The sequence below is a fragment of the Zootoca vivipara genome, chromosome 2 (assembly GCF_965207765.1).
Source record: "Zootoca vivipara chromosome 2, rZooViv2.hap1.1, whole genome shotgun sequence".
Classification (NCBI taxonomy): domain Eukaryota; kingdom Metazoa; phylum Chordata; class Lepidosauria; order Squamata; family Lacertidae; genus Zootoca; species Zootoca vivipara.
In genome coordinates this window covers 98,052,982-98,072,255 of record NC_142584.1, presented here as the reverse complement: position 1 = coordinate 98,072,255, position 19,274 = coordinate 98,052,982, and the positions used below count along the sequence as shown (strand labels likewise).

The 19,274-nt window shown below is 42.9% G+C and overlaps 1 protein-coding gene across 4 annotated transcripts in view; it reads right to left on the bottom strand.

Moving 5' to 3' along the window:
* Positions 1-5,611: 5,611 nt before the first annotated feature.
* ADAMTS9 (ADAM metallopeptidase with thrombospondin type 1 motif 9) overlaps positions 5,612-19,274 on the bottom strand; it is a 131,466-nt gene continuing 117,803 nt past the window's right edge. For all 4 annotated transcript variants that reach the window (XR_015948467.1, XM_035106739.3, XM_035106736.3 and 1 more), the window contains 8 exons: positions 18,351-18,483; positions 17,706-17,800; positions 17,140-17,234; positions 16,905-17,038; positions 15,709-15,800; positions 14,130-14,234; positions 11,544-11,638; positions 5,612-10,315 (listed from right to left, as the gene is read on the bottom strand). Coding sequence is in view for 3 of the 4 variants with exons in the window: in XM_035106739.3 (XP_034962630.3) it covers positions 11,549-11,638; positions 14,130-14,234; positions 15,709-15,800; positions 16,905-17,038; positions 17,140-17,234; positions 17,706-17,800; positions 18,351-18,483 (744 nt within the window). In the remaining variant the exon portion in view is untranslated. The remainder of the gene's footprint in view (positions 10,316-11,543; positions 11,639-14,129; positions 14,235-15,708; positions 15,801-16,904; positions 17,039-17,139; positions 17,235-17,705; positions 17,801-18,350; positions 18,484-19,274) is intronic.

Sequence of the window (19,274 nt, the reverse complement as noted above, 5' to 3'; positions counted from 1 at the left end):
ATGTGCAGCATTAAACATTTAAGTGTTCTGGCTGAATTAGTGCGTCTTTTTGCAAAAAACCTGTGCTAATAACTGCTTTCATTTTAAGCACTTTTCACCCCTAGCCCTCATGATCTTAGAGAAAAAGAGCTAGAAATCATGTATTAAAGCCTCAGAAATGGAGAAAAAAGGCCAAAGTATTATTTTAAATTATTTTTAATGCATGATTTTAGTTAAATTCTTATAAAGGAGCTGACTGGGTTTTTCCCCTAGGCCTCTAAGTGAAATTTGTGATTAGAAATATCACTAAGCTATTAACTGAATAATAATTTTGTAATGCAAGGAATATTTTAGTCTCCTTTACATGTCAGTCAGTGCAGCTACCATTACTAACTATTTAACAGCACTAAAGCAATATTTATTTTACGGATAATGCCTACTTTTCTAACATAACATTGAAGAATGAAATAGAGATGACCTGATTGTAGATCAAAATTAATTTCTAGCCTAATATCACACGGTCCTATTATCCCGAAGAAACATTTGCCATCAAGAGGCGAGCCTTCTTTTGGTTCCTGCAGAGGTCACCCAGATTTTTGGACCATTGGGTACATTTGTGACTATGAGAAACATAGCTGCCAAGTTCTCCCTTTTTTTTAAGGGAAATTCCCTTATGCTGAATAGGCTTGCTCACGAGAAAAGGGAAAACCTGGCAGCTATGATGAGAAAGTGCTGTGGATGCCAGGCACAAAATGGCAGCCTTGAGGTGTGCAGCTTAACACAAAATGGCGGCTCTGCAGTGTGTGGGTGTGTCTAGAATAACACAAACTGGCTGCTAAAACTGAAAGAGAAGCAAATGATGCAGGCATCACCCCACATCAGTTTCATCAACAGGGACAAAAGGCACCAGCCCCCCAGGCTCACTCACAGAGAGAAGCTCTTTGCACCTGAATGAGTCATGTGACCTACAGTATATGATCCCCTGCTAAATTTGCCCATTTGCCCTCTAACGAAGAAATGACCAGTCCATAATTTTAATGGTAGGTTTATTGTAGCTGGGAGAGACAGAATAACAACAGGAAAACTCCCAGAAACCCAGAAGACAAAAGTCAACCAGCCAAATGTCAGGCTACCTGTTATCTTCGCTGTATGTAATGAGCTGAGATTAGAAGTACCTGCTGTAAGGGAGAGGTCTTACCTGTAATCCCAGCTCATTACAGTACCTGTACAATGAGCTGTTGACACCTGTCAACAGAAGCAATCAATCCAGCAGATTCCAAAGTAGCCACCATGACCAAGACCAAGACAAGAGCTGTCCAATGATGTCAGGGACAAGATTGTAGACCTGCACAAGGCTGGACTGGGCTACAAGAATGTTGCCAAGCGGCTTGGTGAGAAGGTGGCAACAGTTGCTGCAATTATTCGCAAATGGAAGAAACACAAAATAACTGTCAACCTCCCTCTGTTTGGGGCTCCATGGTAGATCTTATTTCATAGAGTTGCAATGATCATTAGTTACACATGCTTTTGCTTACGACTGGGTTAACTGGAGTAGGGTAGAGGTGGCTAATGTAGTGCCTTCCAAATATTGCTAAACTACAGCTCCTATGATTCCCGACCATTGGCTATGCTGTCTGGGGTGATGGGTGTTGCACACCTCAACATTTGCAAGGGGGGAGAGTGGGAACTGTTAAGGATAATGGTTTAATTTTCTGAAATGGGAATGTTTGCTTGTGTTGACTTGTTTTTTTTTTTAGCATGGGTTTTTCCTTGGGCAGTAGCTCTCTCATGTGATTGGCTGACTGTGAGTCACATAAGAGGGGCATTCTGTTCTGTTGTGACTGTTATTCCAGTAACTGTCGTTTTTAACTATTTTCTGTTCTTCTCTCTGTGTGTGTCAGGAGAAGGGCTGTTGAAAGAGGTTTCTCTGGATACTGCTGAGGACGGTGTGCACTGATGTGTTCTGTCTGGGGTGAAGTAGACAGAGGAAGATCCCTAATATGTTAATAGGGAGAAATCTGAGCATTGGATTGTACACACACACACACACAGGACCACACTGTTGATCCCTATAGTAGGCCATGAGAACAGGGTGTGTATGTGTGCATGTATAAAGCCAAACGTTTCACAGAAAAGATGACTTTTGAGGAGGGATTTGAAGGATGTAAGAGAAGTCTTGGGTGCTTTAGTTGAAGTTCCTGCATCACAGGGGGTTGGACTAGATGACCTCCCAACTCTATAATTCTATGTTGCATTTTTTTTTTTGCATGCAGTAGCAATTTATTGACTTATGCACCCATTACAGGAACAGCAGCGTATGGGGGTTTTCTTTTCTTGGTTTTACAAGCACGCCCCTCTCCCACACATAGGTTTCTGCCCGCGAGGAGGTTATATTCTAAGTTTTGATAGCAAGAAAGATAGAGAGGAAAGGGGGGGGGGTTGAGTGATGAATAATGAGCACCACCTTTCACGAACGCATCTCCGTTTCCCTCGAGAAGCAGGCTTATCGCAACATACATCTCCTGGCCATAAGGTAGGTCTAATCTTCCGCTGATTAAATGCAATTCCTCGAGGTTCCTACAAGGCATGTGTTTAATGTCTTCAGTGCATTTAAGCAATTTGCAGAATACAAAGTTCACACACTTGGCATTATCGCCAATACATCACCCGCCTCCAGACGCTTAGCTATCGCCGAAGGGATATATCAGGAAAGGTTAACTAACTTGAAAGAGAGTGAAACCGTGACAGTGTGCTGAGGAAACAGCCAAGGAGGTTATCCAGGAGTCAGGGATTGCTACGAGAACATCTAGGGACTTCTGGTTGCAGTCGCCTTGCTTTTCTTGCCCTGATTTATTATGATCACTGGGATTACCCATCCCTGAATACATTCAGCCTGGCCAATAAACACCGTGGAGGTTCATAACAGGAGATGAGGGGACGGGAGCAGGAAATAGTTAATCCACGTGTAGCAGGAAATTAACCAGAAAGGTCAATTTGGGGTTCCAGAATTTCGGGGGTTGGGAAGGCTATTTTTACATTCATCTCATTAACTTCCTTTATAAATCTGTACGTGGAAAATCATAATCATTTCTGCAATCCAGCTGAAATGTATGAAGCATTTGCCAATACTTTTTATCTTCCTTTCACTGATTATTATTTTTTTAAAACCCAGTGATTATTATCATCATACTTAGCAAACTGGATACCCCTTTCCTTATAGCTTGGTTCCAGTATCTATCAGCTCTCTGCAAGCCTAATCTCAGGTTTCGTTCCCCCAAGAGAGCTTGATTTGCTTTGGAGTTTACTATTATGGAAGTACTGGAAGTTTATTAGAAATGAGCGGAAGCAGGAAAGGAGATCTGAGCACCTGTACGGATAATAAATAACAGCATAACATAGAATGGTTGTGTAGTGGTAAATTTTCATATGCAAGTAGTGATCAGCGAATCCATCCATTTCGGTTTCTTTCAGTTTCTTGGCTTCTTTTTTCTCTTCTTAAGTTTAATTCTCCACATTGGTTTGTGATTTTAAATTGAAATGCAAACAATATTGCAAAGGTATTACCACCTATATTGCTAACACACACACACACTACAGACTTTAAATGTGTTTGTGCGAGAGGGGTTATTGGTTTGCTTTGGTTTTATTACGGATGTTGTTCTCATTTTGTATTTTCCTATTGTAAATTGCCCTGTGATCTTTGGATGAAAGGTGGTATACTAATTTAATGATGGTGATAATAATTATTATATACAGTCGTACCTTGGTTGTCGAACGCCCTGGAACTTGGATGTTTTGGCTCCCAAATGCCGCAAACCCAGAAGTGATTGCTCTGGTTTGCAAACGTTATTTTAGAACTTGAACGTCCAATGGGGCTTCCGCGGCTTCTGATTGACTGAAAGAGCTTCCTTCAGCCAATCAGAAGCCGCGATTTGGTTTTCAAACGTTTTGGAAGTAAAACGGACTTCCAGAACAGATTCTGTTCGACTTCCAAGGTACGACTGTATATTGAAGAACTTGAAAGCCTATCACTTCGTCCGCTTGCAAAGGGGACATCTGCCAATTTCCCTCAAGCTCCAGCAGAAGGCATCACTGAAAAAAGTCCTGGAGCCGCAATCCCCTGTATTCTGCCTCCTCTACATGACTGGTGTAGAAGTTAGGACTTGCAGCATGTGCATGTTTCCTCTACTTACCTGTGTGGCAAGCTGCACTCACCACCTTTCCCCCTTTTGCACTTTTTTTCTTTCACTTTTTTGCACTTGTCTGCCTTTGCACTTGACCACCCTAGTGGCTTTGCTCTGGCACAAAGGCTTTGTCAAATAAAGATGAATGAATGAATGAATGGAAATCTTGTGGTCTATATCATTCACTCTGGTTTAATTGCTGGTGAATCGAAGACCAGGCTTCCAAGCTAAGGTAGAAAGCAATGAGCTTTATTCAAGTAGGAAATCGTTACATCTGAAAAATGAAGCATACTATGGGTTGCATGTGGTTTTTGAAGCGCCCAAATCATTTGGAACTCATAAGCCTGGGTCCAACAAATGGAACGATTTGTTCTGCATGCCCAAGAAAGCTCTCGCTGCTTCTTTTGTTCCCAAAGTGGTTTGTCACATTGCATGGGGGACCTGCTGTTCAAAAGGGGGAAGGATCCACTAGAAACGTCCAAGCTTGCATATACCCTTAGGATAGCTCTAGAGATTAACCACAGCCACTGTTAATTGGATCCCTTTGAGTGTGGTACATCCATTTCCAAAGGTGTGGTCTCCAGAAAACGGATATGAGGAACATCTACTTTGGGCAATGGGGGAACATCTCAGGGACCAGGGAGAGCTAGTGCAGAGTCGCCCTCCAGACACCAGCATTGCCGCAGCTTACCTGGATGGTGCTGGGGCAGGTCAGTGGTGAATTTGGGGCTGCGCAGATGCACAGGCAGAGACCATCTAATTCTTCTGCAGGTGAATCCATCCAGCCTTGACCTCATCCACCCTGCGCATACCAGTGCTGCCCAGGTACACTGCATTAACATTGGCGTCGGAACAGTAACACTGCGACTCTGCCCAACCACAGTGACAAAACAGAAACACAGACCCAAAAAGCTTCTATGGATTGACAACGTTTATCAACGTTGGGCTGCAATTTCTAATGGGCATGTGGAGGCAAAGTAAGGCAAAAGTAGGTGGAGCAACAGATGCAAATTAGCCTGCATCCCAGCTGTGCGAAAGTCAGATACGTACCTACCAGCTTTTTATCCAGGCAAGCCAGAGACATTATTACAATTCAATGACACGTTCCAAAAGAGAACATGGCCCAGAAGAGTGTCAAGGGCCAAAGGGGTCTGGAAGCATTTGGCCAGGCAGCTCCAGAGATTTGTGGGGATTTCCTATTGGAACATTGATAGTGGCAGGTGCCCACCTCGGATGCCAGCCCCGAATCTTCCCCTGAAAAGTCTGCTCGCATCACCCAGTGTCGCCTGATCTTCTTTCACTTCCTCAGGAATGAATACAGCCATTGCAAGATCTGACAGTATTCCTTAAAAAAACTCATGTTATTAATCCCATGTGTGCAGTGTGTTTCTTCTCTAGGATATCACGCAAGCGATTACGGATGGTGAACAAAGGAAGACCACACAAGCTTAAAAACACAATTTTTGTTTTCTTTCTGATAGTCCAAACGAAAGAAGGAACAGAAAAGGTAGAAAGGAAGCAAAATAACGAAAGTGCTTGCAAAAGCTATTTTCATTTTTAAAAATGGCATTGGTACAAGAGAACAATAATTATATATTTACTTTACAGGAAGTGTCTAATCATTCAGTGGTTCTCCTTTTGTAAAACAAACCCCACCAGGCACACTACAAATTAGTATCTATCAACAATTTCCTTTCATTTTATAATTTTAAGGCTTCCTCTTTGCAGTGTTGTTGATAGCCATTATGATACTACATAGTATAAAGGAATGTATAGATTTCCCCCCTTAATAATATTTCTTTGTATAAATACTCAGTCACTTCATTACTGAAAATAAAAAGCAGATTGCAATTTCTAAATATCAATTAAGCACCATTGTTTCTGTCCTAATGCTTATAGTGCAATTTCCCATTTTCCCTATTGAAAGAAGATCTTTAAGGATAAGTGGTGGGCTTTAAAAAAATCACTACTCCTTTAAACTACAAATGGTTTTCCTAGAATGTACTTTGAAATGGTATTTTTGGCATTTTCTCAAAGTAGTACACAAACACTACCACCATGCATTTGTTAAAACAATAAAAAACCACCATGTATCTGAAGAGCTTAGCTTGCCTGAGATATGGATTTATTCAGTTCTTGCGAGACTTATGCTAACATGAATTATGCAGAGAATAGTTTTACTACCTGTGGAGCTAAATGAAGTGCAGCCTCCTTCATTTGAACAGCAGAAAGCAAAAACATTTAGTTAGAAGTTTAGATCAGGGGACTGAACATACAAAATTGCCTTGTGCTCAATATTATTTACTTAGACAGACAGCAATTCTCCTAAGGGCAGTTTTATGCTACTGTTGCTACCCAAGAGCTGTTTCAGAGGAGACATGGGACTGTCCCCCAGATCTTCCACACGAGTTGTCCACACACTGGCCTTGATCCAACTGTAACTGTGTGGAAGCAATTGTGCACAACAACTAGTGACCATCGTGGGGCACCATGAAGCAAAAAAGGGGGATGTGTAAAATTAGTAAAAAAGAATGTTAATTTTGCAATCATAGAATCGTAGAGTTGGAAGAGACCACAAGGGCCATCCAGTCCAACCCCCTGCCAAGCAGGAAACACCATCAAAGCATTCTTGACGTATGCCTGTCAAGCCTCCGCTTAAAGACCTCCAAAGAAAGAGACTCCACCACACTCCTTGGTAGCAAATTCCACTGCCGAACAGCTCTTACTGTCAGGAAGTTCTTCCTAATGTTTAGGTGGAATCTTCTTTCTTGTAGTTTGAATCCATTGCTCCGTGTCTGCTTCTCTGGAGCAGCAGAAAACAACCTTTCTCCCTCCTCTATATGACGTCCTTTTATATATTTGAACATGGCTATCATATCACTCCTTAACCTTCTCTTCTCCAGGCTAAACATACCCAGCTCCCTAAGCCGTTCCTCATAAGGCATCGTTTCCAGGCCTTTGACCATTTTCGTTGCCCTCTTCTGGACACGTTCTAACTAAGCACATTTTGGAAGCCACCTTCTCTAGGCACCTTCTGAACGTATGGTGCCTATTTGATTCTGCCAACTGGATACCATGCTTGAGCCTGGCTAAGAGTTTGATTCAGGGGCAACCACAGTCCTATTTCTGCAGAGAAATCCAGTATTTTCCCCCATTCCTATGCAACCAACTGAACTGAATGGATGGCTTTATCTAGAGTGGAAATTATATTCTGCATGATTTAAATCTAACAAATGAAAGACATCTTTATCTCTACATGTAAACTTAACATTTTGAGAATGGGAGGGCGTTTCCCACACCCACTTTGGCGGAGATTAGATGTTAAGACATGCTATGATACAGCTAGAAGATCCAAGACATGGGAGAAGCCTTCCATAGAAACAGACATAGCATGCATACCGATGCATGTATGAATCCATATTATCCGCCTGTAAGACCCCATCTATACTAATTTAGTTCTGGGTTCTCCTTTTGACAGGGGTGGAGATATGAATCAGTATGCTGGTCATTTGTTCTTGCACGCTACTAGTGAGCCACGAGTAGAGTTTGACCGGAGTCAAGATATTTAAGAACAGTCAAGCATTCTTCTGGTTTCCAAAAGAGATTGGCTAAAACTGAATTTCTGACACGGAAGAGGAAACACTCTGCATATAAAACATCAAATTTTGATACCATTTTTTTAAATAAAAAAATTGAATTTCTATGTACACATTTGAAATGTGTGTTATGCTTTCGGGGAGTTCTGGGGTTCTTGATAATCAACATTTTTTTTAGAAGTACGTTCATTTCCCAAACCTTGAAACACTCACTAAAAGGAAACAAGATTCATTTTGGGAACCGATCCCAGGGTTAATTATTCAGCTTCAACTACAATGTGCGGGATTAACCTAACGCTGATCCCAGGCAGCAACTATTTCAGTTTTTCTGGAACGCTCCCTATGCCTTAGGCCTTAGCCTGGACTTGCTGCAGGTGTAGCACTCTCCCCTGTAACTGAGGGAGGTAGTGATCTGCAGCCCCTGCTTCTGGTATGAGCTTGACCAAGACAGCAGTTGACTGTGACCTTAAGCCACCTCATCAATTTGGCGGTGGAGCCCTTCTCCTCCTGCTACCATTAGGAAAAGGGACCTTCCATTGTCTGCCGGGGTGTGACACTCCACCACGGGGAACAGACCAACTGGCAAACATCTCTACTCTCTTGCTCCATGGGAGCAATATTGGAGGCATCTGCCGGGCATTGCTATCACCATATCCTCTTGCAGGAGAGTCTTTGGTTTGCTGCAACAGAGATCCTGTAGCCTAGCTGGATGGGGGCAGTCAGGCCCCATCTCAACTGTGTTTCCCCACCCAGCTTCTGCTCTCCCTTGTGCCTGAGTGGATTGGGGTGGGCATCTTTACTGCCACCGCAGGAGGGCATGGGATAGGGGGAGGAACTGAGAAGCTGTAGCCTGTGTCTTTCCAAAGTGTCCCTCAATATGCTGGGCCAGGATGAGCAAGAACTGTTTTTGCTGCAATTTGAGCCCATTGGTTCAGGTCCTACCATCTGCAGGAACAAATTTGCTCCATCACCCTTCAAAAATTCAAAGACTGATCTACTTTCTCCAGGTTCGGTAAAGTTTTCTTTGTGGGAGAAGGTGAGGCCAAGTTGGGGGTGGACATCTCTGCCTTCTCGTTCACTCTCTAACATTTCTCCATCTTCTCTACTCAGCTGATCTACCACTCCCTTATTCTTCCTATTGCCCCAAACAGAGCAAAAAATAACCCCCTTTAACTATTTTTAACATCTGTCACAAGGTCAAGTTCCTTGTGAGGTTTAGCCTTCCTGACATTCTCCCTACAAGCTTTGGCTACTTGTTTGTAATCATCTTTGGTACTGCTGCTTCTTTCCCCATCCGTAGATTTCTTTCTTGGTTCTTGTTCAAACTCCTGGAGCCACAATGGAGCCTGTCTCTCAGTTATGATGCAGGAAGTCAACTGGGGGTGAAACTCATCCAGAAGAATGCAAGGTGATCACATCTCAGGCCTGGAAGACAGGACATTTCCCATTCTTGCATGGCTTCCTCCACTTGAGGAGAGAAGACCTGTTCCTATATCACTGTGTCTGCCACAGGATCCCAGGACATAGGAAGGGCGTACAGACAGTTCACAATGGGGTGCTGGTCACAGGACTAGGGGCTGTTGCCCCATCCACTCTACGAGTACACCCTAGAATTACACCAGTAGTCTCCTGTGGATGCACAATGCAAGCTTAATAGTGACAGGCAAATTTTATTTTGGGGAAGGAGCTCTTTATGAAGGACTGAGAATACTCGGATTCCCTAGAACAGTTTGTTTTATTAAATGCTGCCTCAGACTGAATTTTTGAACGCATCCCCAATTTTCCCTAATGTTCTCCATGGCTCGTTCTCCACGGCTATATAGTATGGTACGGGATTCAGCTTTTAAAGCCTACAGCATACTAATAAATATTACCATGTTAGCACCAAACCAGCGGCTATTAGCACTGGCCAAAAGAGGTCACATGCCATTAAAAAAAACACACCTAAGAAACAATTATTGATAAAGCCATTGTATCATAATGTGTGTTCACTGAGTCCCTGCATAGCGCTGATTGCCTTGTGAGTTTAAAAAAATGATAATCACAATCATCATTGTATTCTTTTCCTCATGAGAAAAAAATGCCAAAAATACCCCAATGCAAACCGTTTAGCACCTTGCGAATATCAGTGCAGCCTGTAACAGGAAGAGAAATTACTGATTGAAAGTAAACAATTGAGTACAGTGACAGTAAAAGTATCACTTTTGTCATAATGCTACATATAATGTAGAGTACGTAAAATGCAGTGGTGTGACTGCAGGATTTTTTTAAAAAATTAATAAAAAAAACACAGGATAAGCAGCCTTAATATAAACATTTTACGTACAAAAATATTAAATCAAAAATAAATAATTCGAGACATAAATATTATACTTTACAACATTAAGAATATACAACACACACACACACAGGTACACACACAGACACACACACACACACACGGATGTGCACACACACACACACACACACACAGAGGAAGAAGTACAAAAAGGAAGGCAGAGGTATTGCTTCATTGTCCTTCATCTGTCTTGCTTCAGCTCCCGGCATTCAGAAACCCTGGGAATTAAAAGCATAATGGAGAGTTCTCATCTCTACTTTCAGCACCATTAATGCATTTAAAAGAAAAGCGCAATCCAGCCCTTTGGTTCAGGTCCTACCATCTGGAGGAACAGAATACAAATTTGCTCCATCATCTATGTCACAGTCCTTCAAAAATTCAAAGACTGATCTACTTTCTCCAGGTTCGGTAAAGTTTTCTTTGTGGGAGAAGGTGAGGCCAAGTTGGGGTGGACACCTCTGCCTTCTCTTTCACTCTCTAACATTTCTCCATCTTCTCTACTCAGCTGATCTACCACTCCCTTATTCTTCCTATTGCCCCAAACAGAGGCAGCTATCTACACAGCAAGGAATATGAACAGGGCTCACTGTTTCCCTCTACTCTTTGTTGCACAGCTGAATCAAGGCCAGATGCTTTTGATTTTCATTTGAACAGTAACGTCCTCAAGAGTAAGCCCTGATGTCACAAAATCACCATTGTGCCATTTCGCTTGGACTCTGTAATGCTGATTATTCTCCACGGGCTGCACACAAATCATAGAGTTGCAGAGTTGGAAGGGACCCCGAGGGTCACCTAGTCCCACCGCCCTCAGCAATGCGTAATATTCAGGTGACTGGCAGCCATTCCCATAAGCTCGGTGCAAACTTTGGGAGTTGCCCAAGATGGCGGGAATGGCTGCAATCTCATGTCTGGTGCTATTTCCACCTGGCTGCGTCATGAAGAAGCTATTGCATGAAAGGAGCTCAGTGGTACTACTTTCTGCACATGCTGAGGGCTAAATTAGCAATGGATACACTGTAATTGAAGCTAAAGCAAGGTCCCAGCATTGGACAAGGGGGAAAACACAGGGTTGTACCAGCTTTCTTTTCAATTCCCAGGGTACTGTACTGTGGTGTTGCTAACCTACTGCATTTCCTCTCTCCAACAATGCAGAGAAAATTGCATTCCCCGTCCTTCCCATGTGGGCAATGCACTAGCTGGTGGTGGCTATCCTGCTGTGCTAAGTTCAATTATGCCATTAAGCTAGAATCAGCTGGGATCGTTATACCCAACTGCCTAAAGCTTAGCTGCTCGCTCAATGCACCATAGTTTTGGACTGTGGGGTTATGATGCAAAGCCTGAATAAGTGGAATGAAGTTTCACTTGTTTACCTAATTTGGTGCCAGATTACTACCACTGCTATTCAAATGTGGTGCTTTATAGTAAAATAAACAAATCTGAACTTACCATTGCTACAACACTTGTACGTCGAGGCCAGTTCCTGATGATGGAGTACACTTTCCACAGTAGCCGCCACATTTCCCTATTACTTTGGTACCATCCTGATAAGTAAAATCACAAAGCAGATCTCAGGAGAAAGCAAATGCAATCTTTCGCAACCAAAATCTGTATCGCGTAAGATTAGAGCTGTGACCGTAAACATGTTCACTGGGAAGCAAGTCCTTTTAGAGACAATGGAACTTGCTTTTGAGTAAGCCTGCATTAAAAAATAGAAATCCAATTAAAAACTGAAATGTGTGTGAGAAAGGCTGAGCAAGCGAAGGTTAGGGTTGCCAGACTCAATAGAGGACAGGACTTCTGTGCCTTTAATTGCCCTGCTCTCTTTTGAGTCTGGAAGCCTTAAAGAGAAACCAGCAGACCCTTTGCTTGGAAATTAAAGAAAGGGTCTGCTGGTTTCTCTTTAAGGTTTCCAGACTCAAAAGAGAGCAGGGCAATTAAAGGCACAGAAGTCCTGTCCTCTATTGAGTCTGGCAACCCTAGCGAAGGTTGGAACGTGAACGTTGTGTTTGCAAGAGAACCACGACAGAAGGCTGGAACGACACGTATGCAGGAGCTATTGCTTCTAACTGCTGAGGACAAAGGAAGGAGGGAAAGTTGCTATGCCTTGTGGTTAAACCAGTAGTAGCTAGTAGAAGGAAGTACTGTCATATGTGGTCCTAATTCCCCCTTTGATTTTAAGTGTATAAATGCTTGTGCTATTTTCATACTTGGTGTGCCACCCCTCAATGACTTTTGGGTTAAGGTTGAGTCACACTGGCCTTGCAATGCCTAAACAAACATCCTGCTTGATTGACAACTGGAGTCAGGCTCTAACTGGCTGCCCAGGCTGAACCCACAGGGTATTGGTTACTGATATTTCCCCAACACATGCACAACATGGGAAATAACTGCTTTTAAAATATGTATTTACTTTGCAATGAGCAGGGTGGGAAGCAATTACCTGACACTGAAGACAAAAAGGACATGCAAGAAAAACCACCAGCCCATCCTAAACTGATCCCCATGCCAGCATTTTAAAATATTGTGAGTATTAATGAAATTTTAGTATATACAAAGTAACACAGCGTCTCCCTTCTGCAGTTCAGCGGATACCAAATTCTGGCCAGTGTAATCTATGCTAGCACACATAAAACCACAGCAAAGCTCTTAGCTTATTCTACCGTATGTTTTTACACTCAGAAGCAGCAAAATATATCAAAGATCGACCAAGCTGAATGGACGACTTTCCAAGACTTCTTGTTGTTGTTAAGCTGCGGTGTATGAAGCTTCTGCGCTTGATACTATTGATCTGTTGATGCTGCTGCCACCTCCTAAGAGCATCTTTGCTCTCATATTCTCCTGCTACCTACGCTTCAAGAGCTGTGCCTCACAGGTGAGCCAGGTAACGTGATGTGCCCTACATTGATTGCCTCTGAGGTTCTGCTTTAATTTGGTCAGTCGGGACTCCCTCGGTCTTTGTGCTCAGGACTCATCTCAGTTACTTTAGATTTCCCGTCAAAAGGTCCCCCTCTGCGCTGTCCCTTTCCAGAGGAGCCTAATGCCTTTCATTTTTCACTTGTCTTGGCTTCTCCATTTTAATTGTGGCAGCTGAGATGGCAAATGGCTCAAACGGGCCAACAGCTCTCTTGGTTCAGATGCCAGCACAGTGCAGCCAGCCACTAACGGCAAGGTAGACGCATACATTCTCTGGGCCATTCCATCTTCTGCAGTCTTCCATGCCTGGGACTCTGTTTAGAGTCTGCTAGTGTGTGGCAAACCCATTTGATTCTCGAAAATATCACCTTCAGTATTCACGTTAATCGGTCCTGGGTATGAGGTACAAAGGCCAGTTTGGTATTCTGGAAAAATGAAGATCCTTGTTTTGACAAGAAGCCGTATGAACTGCCTTGTGCTTATCAATAGCATTTGCTGGGTGGGTTTGGGGAAGGAGAAAATCCCTCAGCCTACCCTTGTCAAGAGGGCATTGTAAGGATTCCCCCCCCCTCTTTACAATTATTGCATTTTGTGTGCTAAAAAGTGTCACAGATGTGGCAAACATACTAACACATAACCGATGCTAAATAGAGGCTTTACGGTGATATTGTTGTACCTGGATCCACAAGGATAGGGGGAGGGAGGTGAAGAACCGCAGGCACTGGGAAGTAATCTCTTTGGTACTTTATTATGCTCAGTAGCACTGTTAGAGCAGGCTCCCAACTGCATGCTTCCTGAGGACTCAGACAACTAATTAAGGAAGTGTCTGCACCACTGTGCTCAGTGTTTTTAGCTTCACGGTTAAGCAGACCCACTAATTAATTGCAATAATACAGATCAAGTTGAATTTACTCCAGTCTGTGGCTCTAAACCCACCAATTACAGGCCATGCTTCACAGTTCTTATGCTTCGCATTAGATTTCAAGAGGTTATTTTAAACTCCCCCCCCAACCGCCCCATACGTACAAGGCACAATTTACAAAGGTACATTGCAATATGATTTGATAGGTTAACAGGTACAATGTCACAATTAGCTGTAAGTTAAAAGATTTTCCTTACTGGTGATTTTATAATTTCAGAAACCGCGTAATTCCCTTGGGAAAGCCATTTTGACGTTTGGGTCACGGACAGGCCGGTTCCAGAGAGGTTGATGCTAAAGCGGCCCTTGAAAATGGAAAAGGATATATGTCAGGTCTGAAACAACAGCTATGTAATAAAATTTGCTGAAACGAAGAAAAAGGAAGAAAACCTAGTTCTGAACAGTGCTGTTCTCCACTGGCACAATCATGCAACCCCGCCCTGCAGCAACAAGCCATCCTGTCATTATTCTAACAAGATCTCCCCGGCAATGTTTTCAATTGTTCCAAGCCCTCATAGCGATTAGCACATACTGTACAAATCACAGCAGGAGTGAGATTAAGCATTTCTTCCCATCCGCAGCCCCCAAAAGGCTGTTTTTGCTGCAGATCGCCAGCTGAGGGCATCCTTGCCCTTTCCCTAGTAATCTCTGCTGCTCACTGGAGAAAGTCAACTTTCCACTTTTGAAGAGACATCATTTCTTTCCCCGCCTTTTTAACCTGGATGAACAATTGTAGCGTCTGCCACACTCTTGTTTGCTCACTGGAATGCCAATCGTCATTGGTTCCCCTCCCCACTTTTGCAACAAAAGAAATGGGTCTTTGTGCAGGACTATCCATATCTTTAGGAAACGATGTAATCACACGTACAACTAAATAGCTTAGGACCACTGTGCCTCAAGGACCGCTTGCTCCCAGAGATCTACAAGATCTTCCTCCATCACCCTTTTCTGAGTTTCACTGGCATCTGAGCTGAGGGCAGACGGAGGGCCAAAGGTAGGGCTTTCTCTGTGGTCAGTCCTTGGAGTTACACCCCATAAAGTTTTACCTAGCAACTGATTTTGATATCTTTTCAGATACTGGTGAAGACCTTTTTTGTTTGCCCGTGCTCTACAGGGAGCTGGCTTCAGGCAGCAGACCCGTTGGCAGACCAACTCTGCGTTACAAAGATGTCTGCAAATGTGACATGAAGTGACATGACAATGTCAACCCCACCATGGGGGAATCCCTTGCAGACGACAGTTGTGCCTGGAGACAGACTGTCAGGTTGTGTATCCATAGCAGTGACCAAAGGAGGAATGAGCATAGAAAGAAAAAAAATGCCATGGTGCATCTGCAACAGCACAACCAGATGCCTTCATCTGTTCCGGCTGCAACAAAACATGTCTCTCCCATATCGCTCTCTATAGTCACAGCAGGTGCTGCAATCTCCTTCACTGTCTCCCAAGAGATGTGGTTGTCAACAACAGCTCTCTAAGTATGTGTTTTTACACTAGTGGTTCTTTTCTTTCTCTTTCATGTTTAATCTCTGTGTCCTTTTTAATGTTCATGTTGTTTGAACAGTAAATTGCTGTTCTAATTGTCTGCTGTCCTGACAATCCTTTGTGGCTAAAGGGTGGGACGTGACTATACAAAACCAATGCCTGTCATGCTGACAAAGGGAAGTGCTAGATTTGGAGGGGCAGCGGCTGGAGAGCGACTGTTCCGATCAAGAGCAATTCGTATAATGCTAGAATATAACAAATGGAATCACGGCTTGAGAAATATTGTTGTGGAGATACCTGTGGGCACTTGGCTGCGCTGTAGCAGTCCCCAGCAGTGGCGAAAGGTACAGGTCGCCCATCAAGAGTCTGCGCGAACTGCAAATCGGTTGCTGTGAAAAATATTTGGTAAGAACCAGAGAGACAAAAGGAAGGGAACAGCAGGGAAAGGAAAAGGAAAACTGAATGCATTATCTGATCCCCATTTAATATGGCACACCTGCCTTTACACATTAATCTTGTGAATCCGCTGGGACCCTCCCTAAACAATAAGGTTGGCAATTAAATGCGACACTTGGCGTAACACGTGTGCATGTTAAAATTGAGGAACAACACATTCATCTTTAAAGGTGGAGGCATTCTAAATATGCAGGATGCCAGTCTTTTAACAATATATACCGGTATATATATTTTTTACATAGGGAAAATATGCTCAGGACCACATGCGCACCGATGGTATATCTGACCACCACCACCTTGGGGCTTATTCCTTTATTATGTTTTGCATCACGTTTGACACCTTAGGATTGTCCTGGGAGTAGAACAGAGGACTTGAATTCAGAAATGCTTCTCGACATCTTCTGGGAATGGCATGAACAGGCTTTGGATATGGTCCTACCATGTGTGAAGAATCTAATTTCCTTTGGGCTGGCTCAAATTCCACTTCAATGAGTGGGAACTGTGTCCAGCTCCAACTGTGGTAGAAATAAAAAATAAGCTACCACATTGCTGCAGTGGAACCTCTATGATTTCCAGAGGGGCTCAAATCTGAAGAGAGCTCTGGGGAGGCTATAGACCTATTACCCTGAGGGTCTATCGTGCCACTGGAGAAAAGGCCAGGGAGTCATATATGAAACGAAACTTGCAGGGCAAACCTTTATGATTTAAATTCTGCTTCTGAGTTGAGGAGGAGGGGGAGGGGGAGGGGGAGGAGGAGGAGGAGGAGGAGGAGGAGGAGGAGGAAACAACCAGAATGTGCAACAAAGTGAACAAATTCAGACTAAAAGAAAGACTTGTTCTTTCTTGCTTCAAGTGAACTGAAGAGAAATCCATTTTTTAAATGATTTTTAACTACACGACCATTCAAGTACAAAGTAGTGTAGTATAAAATGTTAACCCAGGTGTTGTAAGGACATTACCCTAGCTTTAAATTGAAAATTGTGCACACGTGCATACACACACACACACACACCACAGAGCATTCTATTGTTACTCACTTATTATTTGCATAGTGTTCAGGTCCAGCCTAACTTTGCTGAAGGCGGAAAACCCAGCTGCTGTGTAATCTTTCCTACACTGGCAGTCTTCTCTTCTGCTTCCATTATATGGACATTCGGTCGGGTTATGTAATCTGAATCGAAAGAAAAGCCCTTTTCTACTCATGACAAGAAACATAACACTAGGAAGAGAAAACAAAGCATTGCCAAATGCAGAGTGCCTTGACGCTCTTACCTGTAGCTGTATACTTCTGAGAAGTTCTCCGCTTCGCCATTTGCCAGAGTCACATATTCTTTTGGTCTGTCAGATTCCATGTCAGTACAATAAATCTGAGAGAAACAGGCCTTCAGTTTAATCAGACATCTAATGCTAGGTGTTAAATGAATGACTAGGAAATCAAAGGATGGAAAACACGCAGGTAGAAGTCACAAGAGAACTGAAATGAATTAATAGTTTTTCATATATATATATATATAAATGCAAATTGGCCTCAACATGCATGCACATAATTAAAATTCAAAGGATTAATAACGCATGCAAACACACTCACATGGACACAAAGGGTGTCCCCCCTTTAAAATCAATAGGATGAACCAGGGAGTTCTATTGACCATGATGCTGAACGTGGAATGCAATATTTCCAAAGGAGGGATTATTATAAGCAACAAAGTTTTAGTTCTTCTAGAAATGTACCATGAATAGGCAATCTCCAAAGTTATCTGATCTCTGAGAACTCATGCAGCCCTGGAAATTCAATGAAATGCACACACAGAAACGATGCAGAAGTGGCTGAACCATACCTTTAGGAGCTTTCCTTTAACCTGAAGGTAATATTCTCCATCTTCAGTGGTGACTTTGAGCCTTTTTACTTCTTTGCAGCTTGTTGGTAATTCACCTAAATTAAAGAATTGTTAGTAAAAAAATAAGAATACAAAATTTCAGAATGCAAGCTCTAAACAGCTGATTTTTCTATTGACTTGCCTAAGATCCAGGACAAAGTACTGCCTTTTGGAATTCCCCCTGTTCCCCCTGGTAATGTCCGGAAAAATCTGAACATAGGCAGCCCTGATATCTATCTATCTATCTATCTATCTATCTATCTATCTATCTATCTATCTATCTATCTATCTCTATGAGACAAACACCAGCAATACTGCTACCATTTCCTTTCAACAGTGGCCTGGTAATTTTCAAAATGTGGTGTTTAGTTATTGGAAGGGTATGTGCTCCCATTGCCAGCCGATAGCAATTCCCCTAACTGAAAAACAGACACACACGAAACCCAGCAGCGGCATCTAATGGGGGCATATGGCTACCCACCTGTGTAAAGCTTCATGACATCAATTCAGTGGGGACAGGAAAACAGAACTATAGGCGCTTGACTGGTGTTAGGGATGGTTATAGCATTAAAGGGAAAGTTCAGGTTCTTTGCAAAAGGCTCTTACAGTCATGAATATTGTGGCATGTCCTCCTTTCTTCAGGTTTCAGTTTGTCAAGACACAAGGGGCTCACTTGGTCATTGTTCGTAAGGCACTGAACTGACCGGTGCATTACTCCATTTCCACAACTCACCGAACACTGGAAAGCAAAGGAAGTAAGTTCAGTTCAACTGCTGAAAACACCCTAAAGTAAGTCAGACCTCAAGCAGCCTCCATTCTGACTCCCAGGTTATGGGTGCAAAGAGACCAGAGGTCTGGCAATGCTATTTTGCTCTTGTGGAAATATACTTTATTCAGAAGCCAACGATTCCTGCATCTTAAGGCAATAATAATCACTGCAAGGAAAGAACTACGGTCCACTGTTCCACTTGTTCAGTACAATGGTTCAACTCCCCTCCTCCCCTGGCGATCAGCAAAAATGTGCAATAAAAGGCCATGCACAATGCAATTTCTGAAGCCAGGTGAACATCTATCTTAGAAATATGAAACTCACTCTGTCGGAAACGCTTCTGTCTGAAGTAATATGGGCTGGATTTTATTTTTGTATCCAAGCATACAAATGTTTGGTCACAGTCAGATTAGATCAGGCATCCCCAAACTTCGGCCCTCCAGATGTTTTGGACTGAAATTCTCATCTTCCCCGACTAATGGTCCTGTTAGCTAGGAATCATGGGAGTTGTAGGCCAAAACTTCTGGAGGGCCGCAGTTTGAGGGTGCCTGGATTAGATCCTTCTGAACGCCAAACAAATGCCAGAAGCTCTCTGATTGTGAAGGGTTTGTGTTAAAAGGAAAGATTTGTAGGTGACCCTGTAAGTGGATTTCCCAGTAGCAAAATTCCATAGTTCCGAGACACACTAGGACCACACAACAATGCACCTGGGTCTGAGAACATTTTAATTAACAGTACTTAATTTAATGGTGTCCTGCCAG